Source organism: Amblyraja radiata, chromosome 4 (assembly GCF_010909765.2).
Source record: "Amblyraja radiata isolate CabotCenter1 chromosome 4, sAmbRad1.1.pri, whole genome shotgun sequence".
NCBI classification, from domain to species: Eukaryota; Metazoa; Chordata; class Chondrichthyes; order Rajiformes; family Rajidae; genus Amblyraja; species Amblyraja radiata.
This window is the reverse complement of record NC_045959.1, coordinates 78,832,813-78,855,428: the sequence shown is the minus strand read 5'-3', so window position 1 is coordinate 78,855,428 and position 22,616 is coordinate 78,832,813. Positions and strand designations below refer to the sequence as shown.

General features: G+C 40.3%; 1 protein-coding gene and 1 long non-coding RNA gene across 3 annotated transcripts in view; one reads left to right on the top strand and one right to left on the bottom strand.

The window, feature by feature from the left end:
* Nucleotides 1-64: 64 nt before the first annotated feature.
* LOC116972303 lies at nucleotides 65-6,237 on the top strand. Its single transcript, XR_004411766.1, has 3 exons — nucleotides 65-77; nucleotides 714-715; nucleotides 6,203-6,237. It is a non-coding gene; the product is annotated as an uncharacterized LOC116972303 (long non-coding RNA).
* Nucleotides 6,238-16,021: 9,784 nt separating this feature from the next.
* The window catches only part of ythdf3 (YTH N6-methyladenosine RNA binding protein 3), a 44,340-nt gene continuing 37,745 nt past the window's right edge, over nucleotides 16,022-22,616 (bottom strand). For both annotated transcript variants that reach the window (XM_033019795.1, XM_033019794.1), the window contains one exon: nucleotides 16,022-18,599. In XM_033019795.1, the coding sequence (XP_032875686.1) occupies nucleotides 18,579-18,599 (21 nt within the window). In that variant the 3' untranslated portion in view covers nucleotides 16,022-18,578. The remainder of the gene's footprint in view (nucleotides 18,600-22,616) is intronic.

Genomic DNA, 22,616 nt, shown 5'->3' with positions numbered 1-22,616 from the left:
GGTCACGACCCGAAATGTCGGCTATTACCTTCGCTCCATAGATGCTGCCTCACCTGCTGAGTTTCTCCAGCATTTTTGTCTACCTAAAGCGAGGACAGTTAGACTGGTTGGAGAACTGGGAGGGGGAGAGATGGAGAGAGAGGGAATGCAAGGGTTACTTGAAGTTAGAGAAGACAATATCCATACCGCTGGGGTGTGGGAGAGAGATTTAGTGTTTAGCAACTGGGCGATCAGGACTCCATCCCTCCCCTATCCCTGTTTTCTGACTAGTATGACTGTCCTTGTTTACATTTCATCTGTTTGCTTCATTATCACATTATTTTAGCTAACAATGATCCATTCTACAATTTCTTTGGTTTCTTCCGGGTACTCCAGTTTCCACCTACATCCCAAAGATGTGTGGGTTTGTAGGTTAATTAGCCTCTGTAAATTTCCTGGGACTGGTGTAGCTGGGACATTGTTGGCCGGTGTGGGCCGAAGGGGCTGTTTCCACAGTGTATCACACTATAACTATCACCATGGAACTGGTGCAAACGGGTGATCGATAGTCAGCATGGACTCGGTAGGTCGAAAGGCCTGTGTCCGTACTGCATCTCTTAGTAGGGGCCAAGGAAAGAGCGTTCACGTCGCGGCCCTGTTTCAACCAATCTTTCCACCACCACACACAAGAAGCACAAGAAGCGCAAGACAGACACCATTGTGCAGATGCCGAGAAGTGTGTTCAGCTCTGGCTGAACAACTTCTAATCTTGTGTGTGGACTCGATAAGAAGAAGATCTCTTAGTATGCCCCCCTGGGTCATGACTGACCATGGGTGATGCATCCTAGTCGGATGCAAGCCTTGGCAATGTCATATGGAGGACAGGCTGTTGCCCATGCAGCACGTCCCCACTCTCCACGTCGCTGATCGATCCAAAGGAACAGCAGGGCTGTTACAGTTTGGCACCAGCGCCATCACAGGAGCTGCCAGAGCGAGGTTGTAGATAACGACGAACTGCCTTAGGGGCTCCAACTCCAGATTTTCTTGAGGTTTACTCCTGGAGCCTATTCCATGACTGGCTATGGCCACAAGGCAGTGGAAGTTTTAAATCAGAGTTTTCCCTCTCCTAGATGGACTGCCTTCCCAGGCTGACGAGCCCCATCTGCTCGAGACTCATGAGGGCGGGAGCTTCTAGCTTCCCGTGCAGGTCTCTAGCACCTGCCCACTGCCCACTGCATCGCTAAACTATAGTAAACAAACCTCATTCTGGGAACAATGATTGAGATTAAGGAAAGTAATTACTTAGAGATAATTTTGGGAGCGATGCTTGAGCAAAAACTAAATTGGGAAAATCAAGATTACATGAACAGATTTCGTACACTTGGAACTATAAATTCAAGGACTTTCAAGGTCCAAAAATCCAATTTTCAAGGACCAAAATCCAGCAAACATTAATGGTTTATCAGAGACTTGTATATAAATTGTTTGGTATTGGATGATTTGATTCTGTACCAAATAATAGTAAGTAAGAAGGTTGGCTGGTCACCCTCTCAGATTTGATTGAAAATCATGTTTTGCAAGAACACAGCAGAAAAATCAACTTTCAACTCAAAGTTCCTTTGAAGTTATGAACCATTGATAGAGCTCAAATTATTGCCTAATGCCTATTGGAATTTGGAATTGAGACCTTGTTTTCTGTTGTGTTACTTGTGTGCTCTGATAAGTGCTTTTTAATAAGTGAATGAGTGAATGCAAGCACCAAAAGACAGATCGGGAAATCTTCCCACATTTTTGTTCCCAGAGTGTATGCAGTTTTCATTGCAATCCATTCAAAAAAAATTGCACAATCAATTGCATTGTCCAAACTTAGGAGAAATTACTTCCTCAGAGATAATGCAGTGAGTACACAGAGCTAGGAACGCTGTTGCTATGGTGCAAGATGACTCGAATCACTTAATCATGGCTGCAGACTTGTGTATAAACAAAAATGATTATAGTGCGCCCCCCCCCCCCATTAATGCGCCATAATATAATACAATAACATTAATGTGCAACGCTGGCATGACTAACGTGGCGCTGGCATGACTAACGTGGCACTGCATACTCTGTCCTTGCAGGCAAAGATACTAGAGCATGATGGTAATCGCGAAGCCAGTTCCCAAGATGGCTAGAAAAAATTACCTATGACCTACTATGGCTTTTTCGCCGAGTGGACCATCTTGCTCTTGCTCTTGTATCTTTGGTCTCGGCTGCTGAATCTCACCACCTCCCCGGGCAGGGAACACAGCACGTGGTCTGACTTTCCTGGGTCCTTGTGCTTCTCTCCTCCCTCCTTCAGCGAACATTGTTCGCAAACATATCTAACAATGTTTCCTGATTTTTAATTAAAAAATACATTATAACCTTGATGAAAAAAACGCCACATCACTCTGCATGATTTAATTTATTTTATCATAAAAAGTGAATTTTCAAGGACTTTCAAGGATCCATGATAAATCCACGGACTTTCAGGGCCTTGAAAAACAGTGTTTCAAATTCCAGGACTTTCAAGGACTGTACGAGCCCTGCATGAAAATATCTTAACAAGGGTAAAATTAACAACAGTAACTTGCTCCACCTTGCATCTTATAACTAGCAGTTGCATTCAAGTACGATAGAGCAAAGGGGATGATACAAAGTGTAGAAGAGAGTTCTCAGCATTGCAGCACATCAGATCCTTGGACAAAATTCAATGGACAGTTCAGAAGCTCAATAATGGAAGGGAAGAAGCTGTGCCTGAGTCTGGTGGTCTATGCGCTCAAGTTTCTGTACCTTCTGCCAGACGAGAACAGGGAGAAGAAAGAATGATGAGGGTGTGACAAGTCTTTGATTATGTTAGCTGCTTTTCTGAGCCAGTGTGAAGTGTAAATGGAGTCAAGGGTCGGACGTTTAGTCTATGTGATGGACATGGCTACATCCATAACTCAGCAACTTCTTGTGGTCTTGGGCAGAACTATTCCCAAACCAAGCTGTGACGCAACCTAACAATATGTGTTCTATGGTGAATCTATAGAAGTTTGGAAGGGTCACTGGAGACATTGGTATTGAGAGTTATTGTGGTTGAGGTGTTGTCACCTATCCTCACTGTTTGGGGTCGGTGGGTCAGAAAGTCAAGGGTCCATTGGCAGAGGGCACAGCTGATTCTTAGGTCCCAGCGTTTGGGCATGAGTTTGAATGGGATTATGGTGTTGAAGGCAGAGCTGCAGTTGCTACAGTGCCCTCCATAATGTTTGGGCAAAGACCTATCATTTATTTATTTGCCTCTGTACTCCACAATTTGAGATTTGTAATAGAAGAAAAAAAAAAATCACATGTGGTTAAAGTGCACATTGTCAGATTTTAATAAAGGCCATTTTTATAGATTTTGGTTTCATCATGTAGAAATTACAGCAGTGTTTATACATAGTCCCCCCATTTCATGGCACCATAATGTTTGGGCCACAGCAATATCATGTAAATTAAAGTAGTCATGTTTAGTAATTTGTTGCATATCCTTTGCATGCAATGACTGCTTGAGGTCTGTGATTCATGGACATCACCAGGTGCTGGGTGTCTTCTCTGGTGATGCCCTGTCAGGCCTGTATTGCAGCAATCTTTAGCTTGTACTTGTTTTGGGGGCTAGTCCCCAGTTTCCGCTTCAGCATATAAAAGGCATGCTCAATTGGGTTCAGATCGGACGATTGACTAGGACACTCAAGAATTGACCATTTGTTAGCTTTGAAATACTCCTTTTAGTTTAGCAGTATGTTTGGGATCATTGTCTCAATGAATCGCCGGACAATGAATTTTGAGGTATTTGTTTGAACTTGAGCATAGGATGTGACTATACACTTCAGAATTCATTATGCTACAATCAGCAGATGTATCAACAATGAAGATAAGTGAGCCAGTACCTTCAGCAGCCATACATGCCCAGGCCATAACACCCTCACCACCGTGTTTCACTGATGAAGTGGTATGTTTTGGATCTTGGGCAGTTCCTTCTCTCCTCCATTCTTTGATCTTGCCATCACTCTGATATGTTAATCTTCGTCTCATATGTCCACAAGACTTTTTCCAGAACTGTGGTTGCACTTATGTACTTCTTGGCAAACTGTAACCTGGCCATCCTATTTTTGCGGCTAACCAGTGGTCTGCAACTTGCAGTGTAGCCTCTGTATTTCTGTTCATGGTGTCTTCTGCAGACAGTGGTCAATGACAAATCCACACCTGACAATTACGTTAGCGGACCAAACTTACATGTAACACCTGAATAAAACTACTGTTTGAACCTGCCCGACGTCTGGCCTTTTCCTGACCACATTTGGTGCCGCTACAATATACATTAATGATTTACATAAAGGGATTAAAACTAACATTAGCAAATTTGCAGATGACACAAAGCTGGGTGGCAGTGTGAACTGTGAGAAGAATGCTATGAGAATGCAGGGTGACCTTGGACAGGTTGGGTGAGTGGGCAGATTTAATGTGGATAAATGTGAGGTTATCCACTTTGGTGGCAAAAACAGTAAGGCAGATTATTATCTGAATGGTGTCAAGTTGGCAAAAGGGGAAGTACAAAGAGATCTGGGGGTCCTTGTTCATCAGTCACTGAAAGTCAGAATGCAGTGAAGAAAGCGAATGACATGTTGGCCTTCATAACAAGAGGAGTTGAGTAGAGGAGCAAAGAGGTCCTTTTGCAGTTGTACAGGGCGTTCGTTCTTGCTATTGAGAGAGTGCAGCATAGGTTCACAAGGTTAATTCCTGGGATGGCGGGACTGTCATGTGTTGATAGAATGGAGCGACTGGGACTGGGTATACACTGGAATTTAGAAGGATGAGAGAGGATCTTATTGAAACATAAGGTTATTAAGGGATTGGACACGCCAGAGGCAGGAAACATGTTCCCGATGTTGGGGCAGTCCAGAACCAGAAGCCAGTTTAAGAATAAGGGGTATGCCATTTAGAATAGAGATGAGGAAAACTTTTTCACCCAGAGTTGTGAATCTGTTGAATTCTCTGCCTCTGGTGGCAATGGAGGCCAATTCTCTGGATGCTTTCAAGAGTATGGGGAGAAGGCAGGATGATCAGCCATGATCACAGTGAATGGCGGTGCTGGCTCGAAGGGCCAAATGACCTCCTCCTGCACCTATTGTCTGTTGTCTAGTAAGGAGGCTTTTGAACACACCTGAGCAATTACAAACACCTGTGAAGCCATGTGTTCCAAACATTATGGTGCCCTGAAATTGGGGGGGGGGGGGGGGGGGGGGGGGGGGTCTATGTATAAACACAGCTGTAATTTCTACATGGTGAAGCCAAAATTAGTAAAAATTGCCTTTATTAAAATCTGACAATGTGCACTTTAACCACATGTGATTATTTTACAAATCTCAAATTGTGGAGTACAGAGGCAAATAAATAAATGATGGGTCTTTGTTACGGAGGGCATTGTAAATAGTAGTTAGGACATAAATAAAGTTTAACATTATTGTCTAGATTTTCTGGAGGTGTGTTTAGGGCTTGGGAGACAGCATCTGCTGTGGATCTGGTAGGACAGGAAATAAACTGCAATAGATCAAAGCTGGCTGGGAGCTGAAGTTAGTGTGCAATTGGCTCCAGCCTCAGCTTCACCGTAGCACCTCTGGAAGGTGTCAGTAACCGCTGGCACAGGCACAGCCAAGACTGTTGCCATTTCACCACTGACCTTCTATTCAAAGTGGGCAGAGAATGTGTTGAATCTATTGTGGAGGGACCAATTGTGGATAGTGATATCACCCAGCTTCACTTTGTAGCCTGTTATAGCAAGCAAGTCATGCTACAATCTACGGGTATCCCTGTCATTGCCTTGGAACACCGGGAGGCCAGTGCGGATTTTGAAACCAAGGATCGGAATAAGGTAATACGGTTTGCAATCTAAGATCAAAAGTACGGAAGAATGGAGATAATAAAAATTTGGATGCAGCCAAGTTAATGAAAGGCATCATTGGACTTCTCAATAATTGGAAATCTCTGATGTCCAGGATTGGATATGAAAAGGCAGCTAGATAAATCATGGAAAGTAAAACTGTTGAGAGAGGTGGTGAGGGAGAGTAACATATCAGCAGACCTTTGAATAGAATATATGAAGGCTGGAAATATTGTTATGGATGCTTGTCACGCTGTCCATTCCCTCACCTCTGCTCAAGCCCAAACGTCTAGTCTTAAGAGATTCTTAATTTGTCTCAAACTCCTGAACCAATCACCTTTTTTACACCTCCTTCCTGGAAGTGCTACCATGTACTTTAACTCTTTACACCACCTCATTCAGTAATTTCATTGTGCACTACTATTATTTTACACTACTTCGGATCACATTGCAATAGATGCATCAAAACAGGCCCTTCAGTCCAACTCTCATATGCTGACCAAGATGTCCCATTCGTTGGCAATTTTTGTACCATTCTGCGGCTTTGCACTAGTCTTTGTAATGCTTATCATTACATGTATACTGTTTTCTCTGAACAAATAAACTAATCTGAATCTGACTGTGGATGTTTGAGCACAAAATGTCAGTATTTAACTGTCATATGCATTTCTGGTTTTATTAATACTTCTATTAATAAAATTCTAACTGAAAAAAATTGTCCTTTTTGTTGTTTAACATTATAAAAGGCAGTTGGAAAATACCTGTGTAATATTAAGCATTCAAAACCACAGGCCTAGAATTTGCTATAAAAACTGATTACTGCCATGCTGAATGAGCAGATAACAAATCAATAAAAATAATCAAGTTTATAGTGAAGCTTGCAAAATGGGAATAACTACAAAATCCTGCAACAAATTAATGAATTACACAATTAATTAGGTAAATAAGAATTAAGCAATCTTAGAAAGTTCAGACTGGTATTTCATGTCATCGCATTTCACCAGGAGATAAAAAGAAAGCAGTAATTCTCATAGCCATGTCTCATTCCTGCGGGAAGCTGTTTGAGGCTTTCTTAATCTTATTTTTCTAAATTTTTCTTTATTTGTTTTCAGTTTCATAATCAAATTGCTTTTCTCTACTCTGTCTTAATTTATCTAATACACATAATTTCCTTTGGTGCAGTTCATTTGCATCTCTTTTCGTTAATTTATTTTGTTAGGGAGATAAGTTATACGTTGTTAGGGTTATAAGTAATAGCAAGTGCTTTGTGGCACAGATATGGAGCATTGAAAAAGATTTGGGTCATGCCTTTCACAAGATGCCCAACACCAGCAATTTTGTGTACCTTCGATATTCCAGCATCTGCAGTTCCCTTTTGAACACTTTGTCTACTCCACTGCGATATCTCTTCAAGGTATGCCTACTTTGAAGAAGTTCTCCTCCTCTCTCCGGAGACAGTTTCACACTGAAGAAGGGTTTCGGCCCGAAACGTCGCCTATTTCCTTCGCTCCATAGATGCTGCTGCACCCGCTGAGTTCCCCCAGCAATTTTGTGTACCAGTAAATTCTGGTCACTCAAAGAAAACACATTTTGCTAAAAACATATCCATATAGGTCAACTTTAAAATTTATTATTCTAAAATTTAACTTACATTAAGAAATTAAATAAAAAGCTCAAAAATCGAAATAACTTAGTTTGGAAGTCAGAGGCAACTAATGGAAAATCTCCTAACATTATATACACGTGCAGAACGATGGGCCAGGAGCAATTGTTTGATGCATGTTTCAAGGTCAGTTTATTGTCACATGTACCAGTTAAGGTACAGTGAAATTTGAGTTACCATACAGCTATACTAAGTGAAAAGCAAGTATAATTGAATTTAAGAGACATTTGGCCCTGGAGCGATGCCAAGATATAAATTATTTTAATTTGATTCAATGTGAGAAATATTGTTTTTGTGAGTCAGTAATTTCTTCCAGAATTTTTAACCCAGTGTCAGCATTATTAATTTCCAGTTAGTGTGGATGAGCTGCATGGAGTGAAAAGTTCTAATAATGCATTTTCAATATCTTTTCAATGTGACAATTCAATGATAGTGCAGGAAAACATAATTGTCAATTGGAATTTAATTAACAGTTGTGCACTAAAGATTGAAAACGAAGACAATTGCATTGAATTATTGTCTGCAGTGGCCAAACCACTTCCCTCAAATATTTCCTCACCGCCCCCACCAACCTCCACATCACCACGCCCTCATTCCCTCCTGCCAACATCTCCAATTTAGGAGTGACTCACATAAACTTATAGAAGCATATATTGAAACTGCAAAAATTGCACAAGAGCAGCTATCAAATGTGTTAGGGTGATTAGTGAATAAATAAACTCGCACAGGGAACTGCAGATGCTGGAATCTTGGTTAAAACACAAAATGCTAGAGCAATGCAGCAAGTCAGGGCAGCATCACAGATTTTAAGATAAATTAATGGTGATTGTCTTTGAAAAACATTTAACATAAAAAGTGTAAATCAATATCAATTTGATATTCTCCAGTGTCAGTTAGATGCAACTATATCTGTAGCCTGAAAAGATTGATCATTTTTCCACTGTGCATTCACAATTAATCTGTTCCTGTCAATCAGCTGTAGGTCTTGCCGTGTTGTCACAGTATCAATGACCAATCATCTGACCAGCACTTGATGTTTATTACCTTGATGCATATAGGGCCCATGTTCATGTACAGCTGAAATTGTATATTCGGAGTGGATGGCAGTCTCCACTGCAGCCCTTGAGGCCCCAAGAGATAAGGTGAAGAGGTCCTTTGCCTGCGCGGAACCTCTAGGAACATGATTAAGTAGTAGCATGAAGAGGAAGTAAGTCGTCAAGAAGTCAAATTTCAAAGACTGATGAAGTGCTTGACAAATATTAATCACCTTGCAGTCAAGATTAGTGAATGCATCATCAAAACCTCCTTTCTGTGAACGATCATAATTTTGCAACAAAGCATACATCAGACACCCATCAAGCACACTCATACTTTGCAATCTAACATCCAAATGGTACACTTAAGCATCACACCCATGTCGCTGTAAGAATGGAAATAGGAGTTAAAATGGATAGCAACCAGGGGATCCAGTCACAGAACACTTATGCTCGGACCACCAAGGCCTACTGGCTCTCACGGTTGCTTACCATTTTAACTCCCCTTCCCATACTGATCTTTCTATCCTGGGCCTCCTCCATTCTCAAAGTAAGGCCACTTGGGTAGCTTTCAACTCAATGATATGAACATTGAGTTCTTCAATTTTAGGCAACTAAACCCCCCCCCCCCCCCCCCCCCCCCCCCCCCCCTTCCTCCCACACTCCACTGTGCCTCATCTGAATTTGCCTATTTCTCACCAACTCCATCTACATTTCCTCGAGCTTCACAATTTGCAACTCTTTTGTCTCTCATGTCTTTTCATCTCTGGCCTTTGTCCCGACATCTGCCGATCAAACCCCCTCCCCTCACCTGTACTTGTCTATTGCCACCAAGGTTTGTTCTACCCCTCCTCTCTTCCAGCTTTCTTCCCCTCAGCACCTCCCCCACTCTCGTAATCAGTCTGAAGAGGGCCCTTACCCAAAGCATCACCTATCCACGTTCTTCAGAGATGCTGCCTGACCCACTGAGTTAATCCAGCACTGTCTATTTTTTTCCTCTGGAGGATTAGGTTGATCATGTGTTCAGATTAATACCCAGTTCAGTCGGATAACCTGCTCATGGAGTTTGAGTTTGCATTTTGCAGGCAGATTGGATTGGAATCATGGCCAGCACAGAAATGGTCGGTCATAGGGCCAGTTCTGCTATATTCTCGATGCTTAAATATTGCATTATACATTCATTGGTACATTTTTCCTTAATTTGTCTAAACTGTGCTTACAGAAGTCTATACAATTCTTCCATTGAATCTTTGTTTTGCTATTCTAATATGCAAAACTCATACTATTCCATTCTACCACACAAAACAGGATGGTCATGTTTCAAACACACAATAAAACATAGGCAATATGATTATTATGAATGGAAAAATTGTAATCCAATAATATTTTGTGAATATAGCCAGCAGAGCACCAGTGGGGAAACAGTGCATGAAGTATATTGCTGTTTGAAAATCCTGATATTAGACACAAAAAGCTGGAGTAACTCAGCAGGACAAGCAGCATCTCTGGTGAGAAGGAATGGGTGATGTTTCGGGTCGAGGCCCTTCTTCAGACAATCAGAAAAAAGAACTTGCTGGTCTAACACGTGGAAATAGATAGATGGAGAATTGGTTAAAGGGGGAGATGCAGAAATAAATGCATTATTTCTAGATTAAAATCCCTTAATAAGGTTACACACGTGAAAACCTCAGATATTATAACCACCTAAATGAAAAGGACTGATATAATGCCAATTTTGCTGATCTTATAAAGCTACAGTGCCCTCATTAATGTTTGGGTCAAAGACACATCATTTATTCATAGCCCCCCCATTTCAGGGCACCATCATGTTTGAGACACATGGATTCACGGGTGCTTATAATTGCTCAGGTGTGTTTAATTGCCTCCTTAATGCAGGTATAAGAGATCACTCAGCACCTAGTCTTTCGATCACCTTTGGAAACTGTTATTGCTGTTTATCTACATGAGGACCAAAATTGTGCCAATGAAAGTCAAAGAAGCCATTATGAGACTGAGAAACAAGAATACATCTGTTAGAGACATCAGCCAAACCTTAGGCTTACCAAAAATCAACTGTTTGGAAAATCATTAAGAAGAGAGGAATGGAGAGCATACTAATCGCAAAGGGACTGGCAGGCCAAGGAAGACCTCCACTGCTGATGACAGAAGAATTATCTCTATAATGAAGTAAAATCTCCAAACACCTGTCTGACAGATCAGAAACACTCTTCAGGAGTCAGGTGTGGATTTGGCATTGACCACTGTCTGCAGAAGACACCATGAACTGAAATACAGAGTCTACACTGCAAGATGCAAACCACTGGTTAGCCACAAAAATAGGATGGCCGGGTTAGTTTGCCAAGTACTTAAAAGTGCAACCACAGTTCTGGGAAATGTTCTTGTGGACAGATGAAACTAAGATTAACTTGTATCAGGGTGATGGCAAGAGCAAAGTATGGAGGAGAGAAGGAACTGCCCAAGATCCAAAGCATACCATCTCATCTGTGAAACACGGTGGTGGGGATGTTATGGCCTGGGCATGTATTGCTGCTGAAGATATTGGCTCACTTATCTTCATTGTTAATACAATTGCTGATGGTAGTAGCATAATGAATTCTGAAGTGTTTAGACTCATCCTAACTGTTCAAGTTCAAACAAATGCCTCAAAACTCATTGCCCGGCAGTTCAATCTACAGCAGGACTTCTAGATTTTGTTCAATTCTACAGCAGCTGAAGAATTGGCTCCAGTTTTGCAGTTCATTTTTCAACAATCGCTTGACTCGGGCGATGTTCAGCTGGATTGGAGGAAGGCCAACATCACTCCTCTCTTTAAGAAGGGTTCAACCACCAACCCAGCGAATTATCGTCCTGTTTCACTAACAAGTACTTGCTGCAAATTGCTGGAGCATATCATTGATAGTAATCTGATGCGTGACGTGAGCAAACATAATATTCTTGCCGACAACCAACATGCATTTGGGAGGCATAGATCATGCGAGTCTCAGCTTATCCTGACGACAAATGACCTGGCCAAGCACCTTGACAGTAACGTCATCATGGATTTAGTTGTGCTGGACTTTTCTAAAGCATTTGATGTCATCCCACACCAGAGACTGCTTCGGAAGCTTGACTTCTATGGTATTCGTTCCAACACGAAACGATGGATTTCCAGTTTCCTGACAAAACGTCTTCAGCGTGTGTGTGTGAACGGAAAGAGCTCCAATTGGCATCCAGTGTTGAGTGGTACACCCCAGGGCACAGTACTTGGCCCACATCTATTTTTGCTTTACATAAATGACATCCATGAAAAAGTCGCAAGTACGACCAGACTATTCGCTGATGATTGTTTGCTGTACCGTCCAATTAAGTCAACTGATGATGAAGATGCTCTCCAAAAGGATCTCGATACTATGGTCGAGTGGTCACAACAATGGGGCATGCAGTTCAACCCTTCCAAATGTGAAACCATGCGTGTCACCAGAAAGAGGAATCCAGGCGTCACATCCTACAACATACTTGGTGTCACCCTTGAAGAATCCAAACAAACCAAGTATCTTGGCATCAAATTGCAGAATGATCTGCGTTGGAATGGTCAGACTCATCATGCAACAGCGAAACAACAGGTGTCCTAAACTTCCTGAGGCGCAACTTTCATCATTGTTCAGCTTCTGTCAAGGAGAAGCTGTATTTCACCCTCGTTAGACCTCATTTGGACTACGCAGTTGCAGCTTGGGACCCATACACAGATAAAAACATTTCATCCATCGAACGTGTCCAAAGACAGGCCGCTCGATTTGTTACTAACACCTATGAGAGAGAAGCGAGTGTCACCAAACTTCTGAATTCTCTGGGGTAGAACCCTCTCCAAGACAGACGTGAAGCTCACCGTTTGACCTGTTTTTACAAAATGTTAAATGGTCAGCTAGGCATAGATCACAAGACCTACACCAACCCCAAACCAATTAGGAGCAGACGAGGGCATTCGATCCAATTTGTGATCCCAGCTACCAAGACAGATGTGTACAGCAATTCGTTCTTCCCACGCACAATTAAAGCATGGAATAATCTCCACCAAACTATAGTTACCCAACCAGATGCAACTAAATTTAAAGTAGCACTTTCTTCCCAATAACCCTTTCTGGCTTAATCCCTCCCTTCACCACCTCCAGTTTAAATTCCAGTTGGAATATTTTGGAGGACCAAGTAACCAAGAACCAAAGACAATGATCCCAAACATACTGCTAAAGCAACAAAGGAGTTTTTCAAAGCTAAATTATGTCAATTTATGACTTGGCCACAGGTCAATTCCTGCGTGGCCAAGTCAATCACCCAATCTGAACCCAATTGAGCATGCCTTTTATATGCTGAAGAGAAAACTGAATGGGACTAGCCCACAAAACTAGCATAAGCTAAAGATGGCTGCAATACAGGCCTGGCAGAGCATCACCAGAGAAGACACCCAGCAACTGGTGATGTCTTTGAGTCGCTGACTTCAAAGCAGTCATTGCATGCAAAGGATATGCAACAAAATACTAAACATTGTGTTTAAGAAGGAACTGCAGATGCTGGAAAATCGAAGGTAGACAAAAATGCTGGAGAAACTCAGCGGGTGAAGCAGCATCTATGGAGCGAAGGAAATAGGCAACATTTCAGGTCGAAACCCTTCTTCAGATTGATGTGAGGGTTGGGGGGGGAAGAAGAAAGGGAGAGTTGAGAAGGGGAGGAGAAAGTAGGGGCTACCTGAAATTAGAGAAGTCTATGTTCATACCACTGGGGTGCAAACTGCCCAAGCGAAATATGAGGTGCTGCTCCTCCAATTTACGGTGGTCCTCACTCTGGCCATGGAGGCCCAGTTCAGAAAGGTCGGATTCGGAATGGGAGGGGGAGTTGAAGTGCTGAGCCACTGGGAGATCAGGTTCGTTATTGCGAACCGAGCGGAGGTGTTTGGCAAAGCGATCGCCAAGCCTACGCTTGGTCTTACTGATGTAGAGCAGCTGACATCTAGAGCAGCGGATGCAATATATGAGGTTGGAGGAGGTGCAGGTAAACCTTTGCCACACCTGGAAAGACTGCTTGGGTGCTTGAATGGAATCAAGGGGGAGGTAAAGAGACAAGTGTAGCATTTCCTGCGGTTGCAAGGGAAAGTGCCCGGAGAGGGGGTGGTGCGGGTGGGAAGGGCGTCAATACTAAACATAACTACTTTCATTTACATGACATTGCTGTGTCCCAAACATTATGGTGCCCTGAAATGGGGGGGCTGTGCTGTAATTTTTACACGGTGAAACCAAAATTTATAATACCCTTTATTAAAATCTGACAATGTGCACGTTAACCACGTGATTATTTTCTATTACAAATCTCAAATTGTGGAGTACAGAGGCAAATAAATAAATGATGGGTCTTTGTCCCAAACATTATGGAGGGCACTGTAAGTAGGAAATCAAGCAATGGATGAGAATGCAAAGAATCTGTAAATGGATTAGTTAAATGAAGCTGGCGGTAGCTGTCAGATTACAATGCAGGAAAGTATAAACATATGCACTTTGGTAGCAAGAGTGAAAAAAAATGTTTTCAGCAGTGATTTGAACTGGTAAATGTGGATGTACAAAGGATTCTTGATATTAGTTCACAAATTACAGAAATAATTTGGCCATTAATTGTAGGATCGGAAGGCAAATAGTGTGTTGGTTGTTATTGCAATGAGGTTAAAATACAAAAGAATTCCTTCTGATGCTGCTGGGACTTGGCAATGACCAAATCGACTACTATGCATAGCTTTGAACTATGAAGGATGCATGTCTCAGGATTTGCTGCTAAGTAGATTCATAGATTGATTCCTCATGAGGTGATTATCCTATTTGATTGAGCCAAACTTGTCTACACTCATTGGAGCTCATTAAAAAGATGCAATTTCAGTGAAACATAGATATTCAAGATGTACAAGGTAGATACTTGGGGACCATTTCCTCAACCCCTGTACTAAGGAAACGGTTTTATGACTGAAATGTGGAGAAATCTTTGGAAATTTCCACACCTGAAGGTTGCGAGTTGTTTTGTCTATTTGATGTCTACACTTAAAAAAAAAAATCTATTTCAGCAGTGTAGGAATCAGGGGCTGGAGACATTGAGAAGATATCAGGCAGATTTTTAATTTAAGTATCACCTATGCTCTTTTCCAAGTTTTCTAACATTCAACCCTAACAAAGCCCAGAGATGACTGACACTCACCACCTGGCCTCCTTGGGTTCTCTGCATTTTGCCAGCTTCAATACTTTTGGCAATTCCAACCCTAGAAAACTATGTGCCTGCTACGCCTTTGAGTAGATCGATCAGTGTCTTCCAAAGCCTCAGTTTTTCCATTGTGATTCTGTCAGTTGCTCACAGGTCTGTTCCAAGAAATTGAAACAATACTTTCCAAATGTTGTTCCATTTCTTCTTACACTTTCAAACCAGCAATCGTTTTTTCTTCAGATACCCACCTTCAGTTCCAAAGCATGTCAAGAAAAAACTAATTTATACAAATGGGTGACTCTGTTTTGGAAACCAAATGTAGAAAGTTAGTCAGCCGCTGCATTCAAATCCTGATGCTAAATTTATTTTGCAGTCTTCCAAAACTAACAAAAATTTAATATGAAGAGCTAAAAGGATCACAGATCCAATAGATCACAGGATCATCTTAGTATTGAAGTGCGTGTTGATTTAAAAACACCTCTATATTCAAATATTTAAGATTACCCCGAGATTAATGGAATTTATATCTGCATCTCTATGCTACATCAGTTTAAAACAAGGGATTATCAATCAACTAGTTTCTCGAGAGATTTCAAAATTGCTCTGGTAAAATAGCTTAGGCAACAGGAGCTACGGCTCTTGGAATTCTCACCTCGGGTGATGATCAACAAAGATAATTACTTTAACATATTCAATAAAGTCTATATTAAAACATTCCGATTCAACCAAAATATATTTTATGAACTATGATGGTATGTTTACAACTGGAGTGCCCTCTTGCTTTAAATTCTCACATATTGCTGAATTTTACTCTGTCCTTTTTGTCATGTCTGTCCCATTGATTCCACATACATTCCATTATCTTTCTTTGACTCTACCTCTGACCAACCCTTTTGAGATCTCTAATACCGCATTACTGGTGAAATCTGATAACACTACGCAACAATTTATCATCTGTTGAGAGAAGGTACAAAAATTAAGCACTCGACAGCAGAATGCATTATTGTACAAATTGACCACAGGAGCATGTTCTTGAGACTGATTTTTCCTCAAAAAAACAAGATATGAGGAAATCATTCATTAAACATGCTGTTTAAATAGAGACAATTCATTCAATTCACAGCACAATGCGGAAATATGCCTGCAGAGAAAGTGAAAACATCAAATACGCAAATTAATGAAATGAGACAATTTGATCTTTTAACCTTTAATTATACATGAAACAGCAATTCAAATTTTGTGATAGAGGCAGGACCGATGGTGCATGGGAGGATAAAGTAATTTGTGGGATATTAGCGCAGGCATAAAACAGCAATTTCTTTTTAAAGAATAATAGAACAATAAGCATTTTATTGAGGTGCATATAAAGGTATGGGAATATTAATGACTATGAGAAAGAATAGACCTTTTTAAAATTTATGATTGCAATGTTCTATTCCTTGGATAACTATCTGAATAATAAAAGTTCAGTTTGCAAAGCCATTCCAAAATAACCTTTACTAAACAAAAAATTATATTAGCACTGTATTAGAATAAGGGCTCCAAATTAGGATTAGAGTACCCTAGCCTGACATTTCTACAATGTCAGCAATAAAAACTGAACTTTCTAAATCAAAGACATGTAATTTTGCATTCATGCAATGCTTTCACTTCCTTAATACATATGCCTCTAATAATGAACATTTTTCTTTCACTACCCCAGAATCAGAACATAAAATAAATTAACCACATTGAATTTTTCTGACCGAGAACATTCCATTATATTTGAAACATGGGAAGAAAGAGTTAAATCTTCCAGCTGATTTTTTTTAGGTCAATCATTAAAATACATCTGTATTGGTAGTGACTCTGTAGAGGTCTGCAAAATATGTATGATTTCATACAACATACTGAACTAGAGACAAAAATACATGCAATGTCGTGTGGATATTAAGGCTACTGATCTAATCTTAAAATATTTTCAAATGAGTGGAATCAGGAATTTACATATAGTATCACACCACTACCCATGACAGGTGTAAATTGGTATTTGGGACAACATGTAAACAACATACAAAGATTAAATCAAAGGAGAATTAAGAACAATTTAGAAAGTAAAAGGTCAGGTGACCAAGAAATAGCTCCAAAGTCCGCTAAACTTTCTATTTTTGCATTACTAATTTCACCAAGTACTGCACCAACTGATGCCAGTATAATAGTTGGGTTACTAGAAGAAAAAAACAGAACTACTACATTTTAATCAGGGAACTTCATGATGTAAATGCATAGAAGTTATACATATCGATGCTAATTCACACTCGATGTCTTCATACTAGTTAATTTAATTTCAACATATGCAAGAACGAAGCAATGAAATTATTTATGATAATGATTTCATGTACACAATGCACTTTTAAACAACCTGGGCACTTTAAACTCTAAATATGCACCCCTATCAACGTCATAGATTTTAAATGACCGTGGACATTATAAACACATGACAACTATAGGATCACATTAGGAGACTGCCAAATTTAAATACATTGAAAACAGTGTGCTAAAATAAATTAAATAGCCTTCAAGGTATGAACAGTGATTTAAGTACTGTGCTTATAAAAAGTCCATTTTGTTTCTATTAGGCTATTGGTACCTATTGAAAATGCACATTATAAATTAAGGCAATTACATCACTGAGACTCAATATATGTGGTATATGTAAACAGGAGACTATGGGCTCAGTATCTCCTAAATTGGTTGATTTCCTGTAAAGTAGTACTCAGAAAAAATGAAAATGTGAAACCACATCATAAATTAATTCATGCCATAACACTTGCTAAAGAAGTACTGGATTTATTAAGCTAATGAGTCATTTAAGAGGGAATAAAAATCACTTCCATGATAGTTTCTTGCCAGAAGGGCAAACATTCAAAGTGAGGAAATTATATTTAAAAGATATTACAGATCTAAAAATGTAAATCAAACTGAAGTATATTTACTTAGGACAGTTTCATAAATGGTCGTATCAAACATCTAGCATCTCCTTCCTTGACCAATGCACTTTTCTGAAGCCTATGTAATACAGTGTACAAAAAAAGGAGCATTGCATTCAAATGGTTGCACATACATTTTTTTAAATTATATTTCAAAAAGTCAAGAATAATTTGGGTAAGAAATTTGCATACCTTCCGGTTTGTTTCACATTTGGCAAAATATTAATTCAATGTATTTGCTTTAATGAGTACAATAATTTTCACAAAGGCATTATAATGGATTTATCGGTTTGAACTAAAAATTACATGATATCCCAATTGTTCAAAAATAGCTAAAATTAACTTAAAATAAATCCTAAAAACAGAAAAGATTCTGAAGAGCCAAGCATTTTGAAATCTCAGATCAATGACCAAACTACACTCATTAATTATTAGTATTAAACAAATTCAAATAAAAGGTTATTGGTTTCTCACTTTCACTCAATTTCTGTAATTCATCTAAGAGGGTGACTTAGAAAGACCGGAATTACTGATAAAAGTTTAGGATGGCAGAAAGTGCTTGACAAAGTTATAGCGCTCAAATGCTTTTTGAGACAAGAGTATAAGGGCAAATGCAGTAATGAGAACCAACACGGAAAAGCCAATTTTGTGTTCAAGTGTTCTGTAGAGGTTGCCATGAGCAGTGAAGTTCCAATAATCATGTTCCTTGAAGATACCAGGCATTTCCAAGGATTGTATCATTAGTGTTGTGAATCTGATAGAGCATCTCCATTCAGTTACTACTTGCTTCTGTTCCGCTCCTGCAAATATCAGAGAAATATTGAGCATTTATTACTTTAAAAAAGGATCACACGTGCAACCACATTAAATGTAAGGATCTGCAAAATCTAATTCACACTGATATGGGATTGTCAGTGGACACTTAACATTTGTCCTTCTAATTGGCATGCCAGTTATTGGTTACTTCCTTTTTGCAGCTATAAATTGATAGAATGGTGAAAGGAAGCAACACCTTGTAAAAACGTCCCTGGCACGAATGGGCAAATATACCTTCTTAACCAATGAGAGTTTTTAGGCAAATTTATTTCCACATCAGAAAAAGATAGTGCCACAAAATAAAAGATAGAGCTCAACGAGGCATTATATTAGGAGGGAACAAGTCTATCTGACTGGTAATAAAGATTAAAAAGGTAAAATAAAGATTAAAAAGCAGTTTATTATCTGTTCATTTGATATCTATTGGTTTGCTTTCAAATATGCCCTAACATTTGTTTAAACCCCCCCCCCCCCTTCCCATAATGCGTTATAGTTAACATAGAAACATTAAGCAAGAACCAGGCTTCAATCTATTTCCAATTAATTTATTGATGGTTGGAACCAGTGATTGGTTTTGAAGTCTCACAGGTCGCTGTGTCAAACATGTCAGACAGCCACTTAAGTGATCTAGAACTGTATAAATATGTTGAGCAATGCACTAAAGAGAGGTGTGAAATGTCGTGGCTAAGAACAGCTATCAATGGACAAATGGGCCTATGAGCATAACTACATTTGTCAGAATTAAGGTTTTTGACACCAGAGAGAGATTCAGTAAAGGCTCATTTCATTTACAATTCTGGACACCCAAATGTTTCTTTAATTCTAATTGATGCGTTTATTAGTAGATGTTAATAATAGGACATCATGGGGCATATTTATCTTTTGTTGAACAAGATGATATGAAAACCGGGGAGAAAGGTACCTGGTTCTTCAAGCCTGCCCCGCCATGCAATATGACTATCTCAACTTCTGGCTAATTCCTCATAGCCCTGAATAAGCCAGTTCGGTATTCCGACTGCGCATGCACAGGTCATGGGTCGCTCGGGATAAACACTTTCGGCGGCCATTCCGTTGCGTGTGCCGACCTGCGTCTCGTCTCTAAACAGCCGCCACTGGGCCTTCCCCATCCGTCCCTGTCCCCGTCCCCTCCCGAGTGTCCAGTCCGAGGGGAAGGGACAGGGCAGGCGGGAGCAGCGCTGTGGTTGGGATGGATGGGAGTGGAGATTTCCCATGGAACAAATGACCTAAAGTTTGCGTTGAGTGAACTGAATGTTCTTAACGTCCTCGCCGTACGTTTTGTGAGTGATTGGATCCTAGCTTCAGCACAACCAATGTCGGTCACATTATATGGACAGGCGGCGAGGGATCGGCGATGCTCTGGAATCCTAGTCGGCCGCCGCAAAGCAGCGGGTTCAAGGAGCCACGCCCGACCCGGGGAGTAGGTGTCAGTTCTTCCAGCGGCGAGCGGAGAGGCACTAGCTACCGCGGGCCGCTCACCTATCGGGCGCTGACTCCTCGAGCCCGGGATCCAACCACTCTCATAAAACGCCGGTGTACGACGAGGACGGTAAGAACATTCAGTTCACTCAACGCACACTTTAGGTCATTTGTTCCTTGCGCCTGCGGAAATATCCAGCGCGGTCGAGACGAGGGGGTTCTGAAGTTGCATTCTATCGATTGAGGACATTTTCTCGACTCTCCTAGAAGCAACGAACCATGGCTTTACCAGTGGTTGTCTGTCTAACTGAAACCTCTCTCTCACCGTCTCCCATTCGCACCTGCCCCCTCTCTCTCGCTGTTACACCCTGCTCTCCCCCGCTACCAGGCACCCTGTTCACTTTTTTTTTAAATTCTCGAATAACCTGATCCCTTGCGTTTTTCTGTAGACCGAACTGGCTTATTAACAAGCTTTCAAAAAAAACTATCTACTTCTTTAAATACCTCCAATAATGTAACTGCCATAATTCACCAGGGTGGAGATTTCCAGACTCATCCTTCCTCCTCCTCTCGCCCTTCCATGTGAGACAAATGCTCAATGTACTCAGTTGACCATTCCTTACCTTGGAAATATCTCCCCTCATTAAGACTGTACCACCGTTGATTGGTTGAATCAACACTATCCTGCCATGTCCCTTTAGGATCGTAGGTTTCACAAAGATCACCATCATCCTTTGAAATTCCCAGTAACACAGATTCAACTTTAGCTGCTTGTTTGACGGAAACCTCGTCAATCAAGGTATTTTCTCTCTTTTGGACAGCCTCCATTGTTAAATATCCTCTTTTAAATGTGTCAAAACTATGCACAGTACTTCATAGGTGCCACCTCACCCACACCCTGTGCAATTAACAATACTTCCCCATTTTTAAACTCAAACCACCTTTGCCCTTTGCTTTCATAACTATTTGCTGCACCTGCTGGCTAACCTTTGCACAGTTCATATACAAGAATTGTTAGATCTCACTGTACGGCACCCAATTCGCAGTTTCATCATTTTGGATAACAGTCTATCTTTTGATTCCTGCCACATTAAACTCCATTTGCCAACTCACTCACCATAACCCTGTTGCAGAATCCAAATATCCCCATTGCAATGCGCTTTTTTCTATTGTAGTCATCAATATTTGAAGGATGCATGCAAAAGGAGCGGACTCTAACTCAGTATTACCCAACTATGATTTTTCTTTATAGACCTTAATTAAAATTTGTTGGCTTTACCCATAACCAATAAATAACTCAATTTTAAACATAAATTTCGACATTTAAAAATAACGAGAAAAAATGTTCAGGCATATTCCAGAGCAATCCCAGTAGACTGCAATTTCTTTACATTGTATCTGCAGATATTAAAACTTGATACATAATTAACTATTTAACAGTGGATATATTACTCTGGTTTTAATTACAGAAATAATGTTTTATTAAGTGTCCAGCAGTATTAATATAACCAGTTTATGATCAATACTTTCAGCGCCAACATGTTCAAAGTAATTACAAAATGCTTCCAACATTACATTTTATTAAAAATACACCTGGATTTTCAATTAGTATCATCTTTGTGACTCAATGGATAGGTAATCCCCACATTATAGAATGATTACATTCTCAGAAAACTGTCCACATCCCAAGTTTCTAAAATGAGAACCCTCTTTTCCCATTGAATCCCATGTTGGAGCAGAGATGCATTCCTACAGGATGTTGTTCTTATAGTCAATGACAAAAAGGCCAACTTTTTATTGTTTATTGACAAGAGTATTGACAAGGCCCATGCAAAAGAAACAAATGTTTCCATTCAACAATTTATAGGTAAACAATATTGTGGGCAATGAGATTTGGACACGATGTCACTTCTTTGATTGGATTGGCAGTCACAGATCTCTCCTGTGTGAGAAAGTGTGAACTGTTGCTCTCCTCTTCTGCGAGGCATTTTCTCTGAATTGGGAAAGTAAGGATATCAGGTAAAGGGGAGGGAATCAACGATCAGGGTTCATAGAAGATACAGTGCCCTCCATAATGTTTGGGACAAAGACTCATTGTTTATTTATTTGCCTCTGTAATCCAACAATTTGAGATTTGTAATAGAAAAAAAAAAAACACATGCAGTTCAAGTGCACATTGCCAGATAAAGACCATTTTTACACATTTTGGTTTAACCATGTGGAAATTGCAGCAGTGTTTATACATAGCTCCCCCCATTTCAGGGCACCATAATGTTTGGGACACAGCAGTGTCATGTAATTGAAATAAGTCATGTTTAGTATTTTGTTGCATATCCTTTGCATGCAAAGACTGCTTGAAGTCTGCAATCCATGGATATCACCAGTTGCTGGGTGTCTTCTCTGATGATGCGCTGCCAGGCCTGTATTGCAGCCATCTTTAGCGTATATTTGTTTTGGGGACTAGTCCCCTTCAGTTTTCCCTTCAGCATATAAAAAGCATGCTCAATTAGGTTCAGATTGGGTGACTGACTTGGCCACTCAAGAATTAACCATTTTTTAGCTTT